The sequence below is a fragment of the Nomascus leucogenys genome, chromosome 17 (assembly GCF_006542625.1).
Source record: "Nomascus leucogenys isolate Asia chromosome 17, Asia_NLE_v1, whole genome shotgun sequence".
NCBI lineage: Eukaryota > Metazoa > Chordata > Mammalia > Primates > Hylobatidae > Nomascus > Nomascus leucogenys.
This window is the reverse complement of record NC_044397.1, coordinates 88863402-88874620: the sequence shown is the minus strand read 5'-3', so window position 1 is coordinate 88874620 and position 11219 is coordinate 88863402. Positions and strand designations below refer to the sequence as shown.

At 57.1% G+C, this 11219-nt stretch overlaps 1 protein-coding gene across 2 annotated transcripts; it reads left to right on the top strand.

Annotated features, from left to right (window-relative positions):
- Nucleotides 1–2099: 2099 nt before the first annotated feature.
- DMWD (DM1 locus, WD repeat containing) lies at nt 2100–10652 on the top strand. Of its 2 annotated transcripts, XM_003277596.4 has the most exons (5): nt 2100–2710; nt 3938–4120; nt 7509–8786; nt 9666–9740; nt 10091–10652. In XM_003277596.4, the coding sequence occupies exons 1-5, from the start codon at nt 2270–2272 to the stop codon at nt 10136–10138; spliced, it is 2025 nt and encodes a 674-aa protein (XP_003277644.2). In that variant the 5' UTR covers nt 2100–2269; the 3' UTR covers nt 10139–10652. The 2 variants fall into 2 exon arrangements, with proteins under 2 accessions (XP_003277644.2, XP_030653162.1); XM_030797302.1 differs by lacking the exon at nt 9666–9740.
- Nucleotides 10653–11219: the final 567 nt, after the last annotated feature.

The following is an 11219-nucleotide window of genomic DNA, read 5'->3' as shown; positions in this document are numbered from 1 at the left end:
AGTGGGTCACGCCTGTAACCCCAGCACTTAGGGAGGCCAAGGCGGGTGGATCACCTGAGGTCAGGAGTTTGAGACCAGCCTGGCCAACATGGTGAAACCCCGTCTCTACTAATACTACAAAAAAGTAGCTGGGTGTGGTGGCAGGTGCCTGTAATCCCAGCCACTCAGGAGGATAAGGCAGGAGAATCACCTGAACCCAGGAGGCGGAGGTTGCAGTGAGCCAAAATCGTGCCATTGCACTCCAGCCCACGTGACAAGAGCGAGACTCTGTCTCAAAAAAAAAAAAAAAAAAAAGCCAGGTGCAGTGGCTCATGCCTGTACTCCCAGCACTTGGGGAGACCGAGGTGGGTGGATCACCTGAGGTCAGGAGTTCGAGACCAGACTGGCCAACATGGTGAAACCCTGTCTCTGAGCCGAGATGGAGCCATTGCACTCCAGCCTGGGTGACAGGGCGAGACTCTGTCTCAAACAAAAACAAAAACAAAAACAAACAAACAAACAAAAAACCTCTCTACATGCCAAATGAAAGGTGGAAGTGGGGGTGACACAGAAATCTGGGAGACACGGTTGATGTGGGGGTGGGGGAAGGGCTTGGGTAGAGGAGAAGCTTGGATCAGGACTGCGGATAACAAGGAACTGAGAAAGAGGAATTCCAGGTGGTCGAATGCGAAAGACTTGGAGGCTGTAAGCGGGGGCAGAGTGAAGATAAATGGTACACATCTAGGAAGACACCCAGGTCTGTGGCCTGGTTGACTGAGTGGACGGCAGAGCTAGCCCTAAGGTAGGGATGCAAGAGAGGGGAAGGATTTGGTGTAAGATATCAATTTCATTGTAGGATTCTTTTTTCTTTCTTTTCTTTTCTTTTTTTTTTTTTTTTCAGAGAGACTGAGTCTGGCTCTGTCCCCCAGGCTGTAGTGCAGTGATGTGAATTCATAGCTGACGGCAGTCTTGATCTCCTGGGCTCAAGCAATCCTCCCACCTCAGCCTCCCAAAGTGCTGGGATTCTGGGATTCCAGGCGTGAGCCACCATGCCCGAACCATTGTAGGATTTTTTTTTTTTTTTTTTTTGAGACGGAGTCTCACTCTGTCGACCCGGCTGGAGTGCAGTGGCACAATCTCGGCTCACTGCAAGCTCCGCCTCCCGGGTTCACGCCATTCTCCTGCCTCAGCCTCTCCGAGTAGCTGGGACTACAGGCGCCCGCCACCACGCCCTGCTAATTTTTTGTATTTTTAGTAGAGACGGGGTTTCACCGTGTTAGCCAGGATGGTCTCGATCTCCTGACCTCGTGATCCGCCCGCCTCGGCCTCCCAAAGTGCTGGAATTACAGGCGTGAGCCACCGCGCCCGGCCAGGATTTTTTTTTAATTGTGAGATGCTCTTGGGACACTCTAGGGAGAAATCTAGAGGCCATTAACTACATGAGACTAGAAAGATCTATGATGGGGCTGGGTGGCTTCAGCAGACATGGGGAGCACTGGCTATGAGTAGGAGCTGTTGGGATCAGGGGGAGACTTTGGGTTACGAATGGATCACTGGGACACTGGGGCACCGTGGGGATCAATACAATTTGGGAATCAGAGGTAGGTTTTGGAGGACAAGTGAGGTTGTTGAAAATAAGAAAATCATGGAAATATACACTGGAGGTTGGTGGAAAATATGAAGGATGTTTGGAGTTAGCATTAATCAATAGTGGGTCAGAGGAAGTCCTTTGAGTTGTGTGGGGACACAGGGATTTGGTGGGTCACCAAGGGTGGGGAAGAATGGTAGCAAATGCTGTGGTCGTTCAGGGATTTGCATATGCCAGTGGGAAACACTGGAGGTCAGGGGAGTGTATATTGGGCGTCGAAGGAGAGACCAGGGTCACTTGGGGTCGGCTGTGACTTCATGGGAAGGCTGGACTACGGATGAGGGCTTCTTTGGGGGGGGGGTTCCCTCCGTTGCTAGGCAAACGGTTCCCAGGGCGCGGTTGCTAAGGACTTGAGCTTTCTAACTGGCCACGCCTCTTTCCATTGCGGGCTCCGCCCCCGCAGCCAACCACAAGTCGGTCAGAGGCACAAAGGCCGCGCCCACCTTCTCGCCCCGCCCACAGTCCTAGCACCGTTACCCGAGCGACCGCGGGGGTTCGTCCCGCCTCCGGACCTGGGTGCCAATCGAAGAGGCGTTGCCCGGGCGACGACCCCACCTTTTCCGGTGCGGGCCCGTGGCTTCCGGCAGGGGGCCCGGCTGCGGGCGGCAGTCCAGTAGCGGCTGGGCCCGGGGGGCGCCCAAGATGGCGGCGGGCGGCGCAGAGGGCGGCTCAGGCCCCGGCGCCGCCATGGGGGACTGCGCGGAGATTAAGTCGCAGTTCCGCACGCGCGAGGGTTTCTACAAGCTGCTCCCGGGCGACGGCGCCGCTCGCAGGTCGGGTCCGGCTTCCGCCCAGACCCCGGTGCCGCCTCAGCCACCGCAGCCCCCGCCCGGCCCTGCCTCCGCCACCGGTCCCGGCGCTGCAGGCCCCGCGTCGTCCCCGCCGCCCGCAGGCCCTGGACCCGGGCCCGCGCTGCCCGCCGTGCGCCTCAGCCTCGTGCGCCTCGGGGAGCCAGACAGCGCCGGGGCCGGGGAGCCGCCCGCCACGCCCGCGGGGCTGGGCTCGGGGGGAGACCGCGTCTGCTTCAACTTGGGCCGTGAGCTCTATTTCTACCCAGGCTGTTGCCGCCGTGGGAGCCAACGGGTGAGCGGCCTGTATCGTGGGGCCCTGGGTGCTGAAAGGATGGAGGTTCCAGAGAACTGATAGGAGGGTCCCCGAATTGACATGGGGCCCTGAGATAGGCATCCTAAATGTGATGGACATCATAGGGCGACAGCATTGGAGGGAGTACAGGATTCTGAAATGTGATGAGAGGCCCGCGGGGTGCTGGGCAGGCATCTTGCAGGTGATGGGGGAAATCCCCTTCACCCCCGTCATGCGTAGGAGTTCTGGGATGGTGACTGTTGGACATGATGGGGTATCTGAGATGAGGTGGGATCCCCCGGGTTCTGGGGTGGCAGGCATTTTGCAGGTAATGGGGAATCATGAGGTGATGCAAGCCCAGAGGTGATGGAGAACCCAGTATTGCAGCCTGGAGGTGTTGGAGAGGGGTCTTGAGATTGAGCCCAGGAATGAGGAGAAGTCTAGAAGTGATGGGGGCCTTGAAGGTAATAGGGGATCCAGAAGCTGGATGGGATTCTAGAGAAAATTGGGGTCTGGAAGTCATGAGGGTCCTGGAGGAGATGAACGTCTGGAAGCTGATGGGAGGTCTCAAGGGGATGAGAGGCCCTGGCAGGGGAATCTGCAGGTGGGATTCAGGACATCTCTAAAGCGATGTGGTGAGAACCCTGGCCTTTTATGGTGGTCCCAGAAATGATGGGGATCCTTCAGAGCCCCGAGGTAATAAATGGACCTAAAATGTGGGAGACCATGAGGTTTGACGGGTCCCAGAACTGTGGCGGTTTAGCGACTCCGAAGTGAAGAGAATACTAGGATGTTAGTCTTTAGAGTCCTGGGAATTTGGGTGACCTCGAGGTTTGGGGGTCTTGGAATATTGTGGTACTAGGTCCCAAGGGAGTTGCTGAGGTTATCGGATGGAGTGGTGAGGCTAAAAGGAATTGGAGCTTAGGAACTGTGTGAACCCAGAACCCTGATGATGTGGACAAGGGTGTCTCTGAATTAGAGGTGACCCAACTTTGGGGAGGCACTGTGGTCAAGTGGTATCCTTACCATCTTTTTTGCTACTCTGTCTGTGATTTGGGTCCCCTTCCCGTCTGTGGTTGCCCCCTCCTTCCCAATCCACCTACTCACCTCCCCACTTCCCTCTGGGTTCTAACCCTGCTTCCTCTTAGTGGTTTCCCCCAACCTCAACATCCTCTTCCTTCCCCTCAGTGGCATACACCATTAACTCCTTTTCTCCCACCCCTCAAGTCCATTGACCTCAACAAGCCAATTGACAAGCGGATCTACAAGGGCACCCAGCCCACCTGCCATGATTTCAACCAGTTCACTGCTGCCACCGAGACCATCTCGCTGCTGGTGGGCTTCTCAGCGGGTCAGGTGCAGTACCTGGATCTCATCAAAAAGGACACCAGCAAGCTGTTCAATGAGGAGGTGATTGCAGCCCCCAGAGCCCCCAACTTCTTTGCCTTCTCACCTACCCACTATATGCCATTAGGATGCAGCTGCCTGGGGAACAGTGTAGGCCTGAGAGGGGCAGGACCAGGGAGAGATGGAGAATGGGGTGACAGCAGCTAATGACAGCTGCACTTACTGTACCCAGGCCCTATGCTGTGTTACCCCTGTGCTGAATACTTTACTCCTTGAGTTTTCTTTCTTTCTTTCTTTCTTTTATTTATTTATTTTGAGATGGAGTCTCGCCCTGTCACCCAGACTGGAGTGTGGCACGATCTCCGCTCACTGCAAGCTCCGCCTCCCGGGTTCATGCCATTCTCCTGCCTCAGCCTCCTGAGTACCTGGGACTTCAGGCGCCCGCCGCCACGCCCGGCTAATTTTTTGTATTTTTAGTAGAGACGGGGTTTCACCGTGTTAGTCAGGATAGTCTTGATCTCCTGACTTCTTGATCCGCCCACCTTGGCCTCCCAAAGTGGTGGGATTACAGGCGTGAGCCACTGCGCCTGGCCATTCCTTGAGTTTTCATCAACCAGTGGATACAGAAGTGTGCTGCCCGTTTTGCAGATTACAGAATTGAGGCTAGTAAATAAGTCAGGACTTAGTTGATGCCCTTGCTCTTTGAGTTCTGGACTCTGGAGGCTTTGGATTCAAAGCCCTGCTTCACCGTTTACTCACCGTGTGACTTTGGGAAGGTGACCATTCTCTGAGCCTCACTTCTCCTCCTCTGCAAAATGGGATTCCAGTTCCTACCTTGCAGGACCGCTGTTGTAGAATCATACATGGAGATTGCTCAGTCCTGGGCCAACTTGGCCTATGAGGAGATACCAGTAAACGACCTTATCCGCGGGCAGGGACTGCTCTTGGCTTCTGTCTCATTCTCTCTGGTCCAGAGGAGGTGTTCCATAAATATTCTCAGAATGAGTGAATGGCTGAAGGGAGTGAACGGAACAGTCAGTGGATTAAAAATTCATTAGCTCATCCATTCACAAATAGTTTTTGAGCATCCGTTCTGTGCCAGGCACTGTTCCCAGCACTAGGGATATCACATCTCAGGGCCCTGGACAGGAGGCCCTGCCCTTTTGGAGCTTTCAGTCTAGCTGGGGAGACAGACAGTTAATCAAGTTAAGTCTTCCTGTGTCAGCAGGTGATTAAGGCCTGTTTAGAAGAAGCAGTGGGGAAGAGGCTGAGGGAAGCTTGGAGAGTTTAGTAGGGTGGTCAGGAAAGCCCTTACTAAGAGGTGATATTGAAATAAAGACCTGAAGGAGGCAGGTGAGAAGAGTTGCCTGGGGAAGGGCATTTTTTTTTTTTTCTGAGATAGGGTCTCACTCTGTCGTTCATGCTGGAGTGCAGTGGTACGATCTTGGTTCACTGCAACCTCCGCCTCCCAGGCTCAAGCAATCCTCCCACATTAGCCTCTTGAGTAGCTGGGACTACAGGCGTGCACCACCACAGCTGGCTAACTTTTGTATTTTTTGTAGAGATGGGGGTCTCTTTATGTTGCCCAGGCTGGTCTCGAACTCCTGGGCTCAAGCTATTCTGCTTTGGCCTCCCAAAGCGCTGGGATTATAGGCGTGAGCCACCGCACCCAGCCAAGAAGGACATTTTGAGTAGCGGGGCCAGCTAGGACAAGTGCAGGATTGAACAGAAGCCGTGTGGCCAGTGCAGTTACTGAGGGAGGGAGGATGGTAGATGAGTTCCAAGAAATAACGGAGGGGCCGGTTCATGGAGAGTCTGGAAGGTCACGGAGAGACTTTGCCTTACTCTTAGTTGGAAGCCTGTGGAGGAGCCTTTCTCACTGGGGCTCACCTGAGCCCTGGAAGGCAGAAGTGACTGGAGTGATTATTTGCTCAGTTCTCCCAAGAGATGGAGGCGCCTCATCCCGGGAGAGCAGCTCCTTAGTTGCATACGCTGGCTGCCTGAGAGCATTAGGGCCTCGGGCTCTGGAACCCTGCATGAGAGAGGCTGCGAAGTGTTCAGAGCAAGACGGTGCCAGGTGCTGGCTGATACTTCACAGAACATCGCTGTGGCGGCTGCAGAGGACAGACAGGCCCAGGCATTGGAGCCTGAGGCCAGTCACACAGCATTGCAGGCTTGGGGTGGTTGAATGGGATGCTGAGAGGAGGTCGGATTCTGGGTGTATTTTTTCTTTTTTTTTTTCTTTTGAGATGGAGTCTCGCTCTGTCGCCCAGGCTGGAGTACAGTGGCATGATCTCTGCTCACTGCAACCTCCACCTCCCGGGTTCAAGCAATTCTGCCTCAGCCTCCTGAGTAGCTGGGACTACAGGCGCCCACCACCATGCCTGGCTAATTTTTATATTTTTAGTAGAGATTTTGTATCTCTACTTGTATTTCACCATATTGGCTAGGCTGGTCTGGAACTCCTGCCTTTGTGATCCGCCCGCCTCAGCCTCCCAAAGTGCTGGGATTACAGGCGTGAGCCACCGCGCCCAGCTGCTTCTGGTTGTGTTTTGAAGGTCGAGCTCATAGGATTTGTGGAAGGATTGGATGAGGAAAAGAGGGGCAGATGCCGAGGTTTTTTGTCTAAGCACCTAGCGGGATGGGGGGTTGTCACTCATTTGTCCAGGAATTACCTTCAAGCTGCTTTCTGTGTGCACTGCTTTAAAGAACAGCGAACCAAACAAAGATTGCTTCCTTTGGGGAGCTGGCTTTCTGTGAAGAAATTTCCTACTTGAAGCCTGACGTAGTAAAGATCGGGGGAGGGTTAGGCAGATACAGCGGTCCCCAACCTTTTTGGCACCAGGGACTGGTCTTATGGAAGACAGTTTTTCCACGGACTGTTGGGGGGATGGTTTTGGGATGAAACCGTTCCGCCTCTGATCATCAGGTATTAGATTCTAATAAGGAGCACACACCTAGATCCCTCGCATGCACAGTTCATGGTGGGGTTCGCGCTCTTATGAGGATCGAATGGTGCACTGCTCTGGTAGGAGGCCGGGCTCAGGCTGTAATGCCTGCTCGCCCACCACTCACCTCCTGCTGCGTGGCCTTGTTCCTAATAGGCCACGGACCACTACTGTTCCATGGCCCGGAGCTTGAGGACCCCGAGATACAGGACAATTCTATGGCAAGCAGGACTGTCCCCTCGCCAAAGATGGGACATCGAGGCTCCTTGGAGCACCCTGTGGCCACCTTGCAGCAGCCTCTGTTTCCCCATGTTTCCATGACCTGGTGTCCATCTGTCTTCCCCAGTTTGGGAGCTTCTCTCTGCGGAGGACCTGGGCCTGGTGTGGCACCTGCTGTGTGAGCGGGGCCATGTCCAACGGCCTTCTTGGGGACTTCGGGTCGGGGAGAAGGTCTGCCTGGGTTTTACTGCCTTCTCCCAACCCCACCCTGTCTCCCCTGGCAGCGGCTGATCGACAAGACCAAGGTGACGTATCTGAAGTGGCTGCCGGAGTCGGAGAGCCTGTTCCTGGCATCACACGCCAGTGGCCACCTGTACCTGTACAACGTCAGCCACCCCTGCGCCTCGGCCCCGCCCCAGTACAGCCTGCTGAAGCAGGGCGAGGGCTTCTCTGTCTATGCTGCCAAGAGCAAGGCACCCCGCAACCCGCTGGCCAAGTGGGCGGTGGGTGAGGGGCCCCTCAACGAGTTCGCCTTCTCGCCCGATGGCCGGCACCTGGCCTGTGTGAGCCAGGACGGCTGCCTGCGTGTCTTCCACTTCGACTCCATGCTCCTGCGCGGGCTCATGAAGAGCTACTTTGGGGGCCTGCTGTGTGTGTGCTGGAGCCCCGACGGCCGCTACGTGGTGACGGGTGGCGAAGATGACCTGGTCACTGTGTGGTCCTTCACCGAGGGCCGCGTGGTGGCTCGAGGCCATGGCCACAAGTCCTGGGTCAACGCTGTGGCCTTTGACCCCTACACCACACGGGCAGAGGAGGCGGCAACAGCAGCCGGTGCTGATGGGGAGCGGAGCGGCGAGGAGGAGGAGGAGGAGCCCGAGGCTGCAGGCACAGGCTCGGCCGGGGGCGCCCCGCTGTCTCCACTGCCCAAGGCTGGCTCCATTACTTACCGCTTTGGCTCGGCAGGCCAGGACACGCAGTTCTGTCTGTGGGACCTCACTGAAGACGTGCTCTACCCGCACCCGCCCCTGGCCCGCACCCGCACCCTCCCTGGCACACCTGGCACCACGCCACCGGCCGCCAGCAGCTCGAGGGGTGGCGAGCCTGGCCCAGGCCCCCTGCCTCGCTCGCTGTCTCGCTCCAACAGTCTCCCGCACCCGGCGGGCGGGGGCAAGGCGGGCGGCCCGGGTGTGGCGGCAGAGCCTGGCACACCATTCAGCATCGGCCGCTTCGCTACGCTCACACTGCAGGAGCGGCGGGACCGGGGGGCTGAGAAGGAGCACAAGCGCTACCACAGCCTGGGCAACATCAGCCGGGGTGGCAGTGGCGGCAGCAGCAGCGGTGGGGAGAAGCCCAGCGGCCCTGTTCCCCGCAGTCGCCTGGACCCCGCCAAGGTGCTGGGGACCGCGCTGTGCCCGCGCATCCATGAGGTGCCCCTGCTGGAGCCCCTTGTGTGCAAGAAGATCGCCCAGGAGCGGCTCACAGTCCTTCTGTTCCTGGAGGACTGCATCATCACTGCCTGCCAGGAGGGCCTCATCTGCACCTGGGCCCGGCCGGGCAAGGCGGTGAGTGGCCCCATGCCAGCCTGCTGGGGACCTGGCAGGACCCTTGGTGGGAAGAGGCAGGCATTGGCAGAGAGAGGGCTTTGTTGCTTTCACAGCCTCTATCTCCGTGGGGTGAGGGGAAGCCAGGGAAATCTTAGTGTCTCAGAACAAGACCTCTCAGATCTTAGAGTGAGGGGGTCTAGCCCTAGGCAGCAGGCAGCAGAAAGAGGGGTGGGTGTGAAAGCCAGCTGGGAGTTGGAGCGTCCAAGGCTGGCCGTCTGAAGAGCAGCAGATGGGCCCCACATGGCCAGGTCTTACTGCCTGTCACTTGAACCAAAATCTGTTTCTATTGAACATCTGTTTTTTAAATGGTGAAACTTTTTTGAGTACTTCAGGCCAAAACTCTAGGGGCGAGCTCAAGTCTGTGGGCGTGGCTGCTAGCCTGGGTCTGGGACTCAGGATCCGAGCCTCCTGCTGAAGGCACAGGCTGGGAATTCCAGGCCTGGGTTCCAGTCCTACTCCCTCTGTGACCCCGGACAAGTCACTGCCCCCTCTGACCTCCAACTCATCACCTCTTAGAACAGAGCCTGTAGGATGGGCAGTGGGTGGATGCGCTTGCCTCCTGGTTGGGCTGTGGCGTTGGGAAGGTCATAGTAGGCGAAGCAGGCCTGGCACCTTGTAAGTTCGGAGCTCGTCTTGGGTGTCTCAGCTTCTTAGGGCTTAGACTCAGTTGCCCAGGGTCCTGGAGGCCGTGGCTTGGTTCCTCAGATCCTCGGTTTTGGAATCATAGAGTCCTGAGTCCCTAGAACTTGAGAGCACAGTATGAGTGCCTCGGAGGCAAGAGCGGTGGGATTTGGGGAGTCTGGTTGAGTCCTAAAAGACACCCCTCTGTCTCCCTAGTTCACAGACGAGGAGACCGAGGCCCAGACAGGGGAAGGAAGTTGGCCCAGGTCACCCAGCAAGTCAGTGGTAGAGGTAGGACTGTCCCTGAGTTCTTTCCCCAGCACCTCAGAGTCCCTCCCAAGTTAGAAGGGAGCTCCAGTTTCCCCCTCCCCTCCCACCCTTACCCTTATCCCATCGTCTCACTCAGGATCCACCAAGGACTTTGATTATTGAATGGAAGTGCTGACTGCCAGGACAGGAAGCTAGCTAAGATGCAAGTTCCCAGCCTAGAGCAGTGACCTCTGGGGGGTCTGGGGCGGACCCAAGGGCAAGGCCAGGGTGGTAGCAGCTTTGGGGACTCTGGGCTGGCTCCCTCCCCTTGACACTGGCTGAAGCCCAGGTTGTCTCTAACCCCTCCCATCTCTCCCTCTCATCTTCCCCAGGGCATCTCCTCCCAACCAGGCAACTCCCCGAGTGGCACAGTGGTGTGAAGCCATGGATATCGGGCCCCCCCACCCCATGCCCCCAGCCTCCTAGCCATAACCCTCCCCGCTGACCTCACGGATCAACGTATTAACAAGACTAACCATGACGGATGGACTGCTCCAGTCCCCCCACCTGCACAAAATTTGGGGGCCCCCCAGACTGGCCCGGACACTGGGGCGATGTAATGGCCCTTGTGGCCTGAGCCTTGTCCCCCACCCACTGCCAAGTACAATGACCTCTTCCTCTGAAACATCAGTGTTACCCTCATCCCTGTCCCCAGCATGTGACTGGTCACTCCTGGGGAGAGACTCCCCACCCCTGCCACAAGAGCCCCAGGTCTGCAGTGTGCCCCTCGGTTGAGTGGGCAGGGACAGGGGTGGTCCAGCCCTCGCCCGGCCCCCACTCCAGCCACCCTTGCTATTGTCTGTGCTTTTGAAGAGTGTTAAATTATGGAAGCCCCTCAGGTTCCTCCCTGTCCCGCAGGACCTCTTATTTATACTAAAGTTCCCTGTTTTCTCAGCGGCTCTGTCCCCTTCAGAGGAGGTGATGTAGAGGACTTGTGTGTGTGCTCTGTGGTTCTAGGCAGTCCGCTTTCCCCAGAGGAGGAGTGCAGGCCTGCTTCCAGCCCAGCGCCTCCCACCCCTTTTCATAGCAGGAAAAGCCAGAGCCCAGGGAGGGAACGGACCTGCGAGTCACACAACTGGTGACCCACACCAGCGGCTGGAGCAGGACCCTCTCGGGAAGAAGAGCCTCCCGCCTGCAGCCAGGGCCCTCATCAAAGTCCTCAGTGGGTGTTTTTTAAATTATCAGAACTGCCCAGAACCGCATTTCCCAGGCCCTGCCCAGCTGGGACTCCTCGGTCCTTGCCTCCTAGTTTCTCAGGCCTGGCCCTTCCACTCTGGAGAACTGTCCACCCTGGAAAGAAGAGCTCAGATCCCTCTTGGCTCTCGGAGCCGCATGGAGTGTGTCTTCCCGCGCCACCCTCCACCCCCCGAAATGTTTCTGTTTCTAATCCCAGCCTGGGCAGGAATGTGGCTCCCCGGCCAGGGGCCAAGGAGCTATTTTGGGGTCTCGTTTGCCCGGGGA

Coding starts and splice junctions, on each gene's coding strand:
- DMWD (XM_003277596.4), top strand. CDS start 2,270: ATGGCGGCGGGCGGCGCAGAGGGCGGCTCAGGCCCCGGCGCCGCCATG. Junction 8,787..9,665: donor GGGCCCGGCCGGGCAAGGCG/GTGAGTGGCCCC, acceptor CTGTCTCCCTAG/TTCACAGACGAGGAGACCGA. Junction 9,741..10,090: donor CCAGCAAGTCAGTGGTAGAG/GTAGGACTGTCC, acceptor CATCTTCCCCAG/GGCATCTCCTCCCAACCAGG.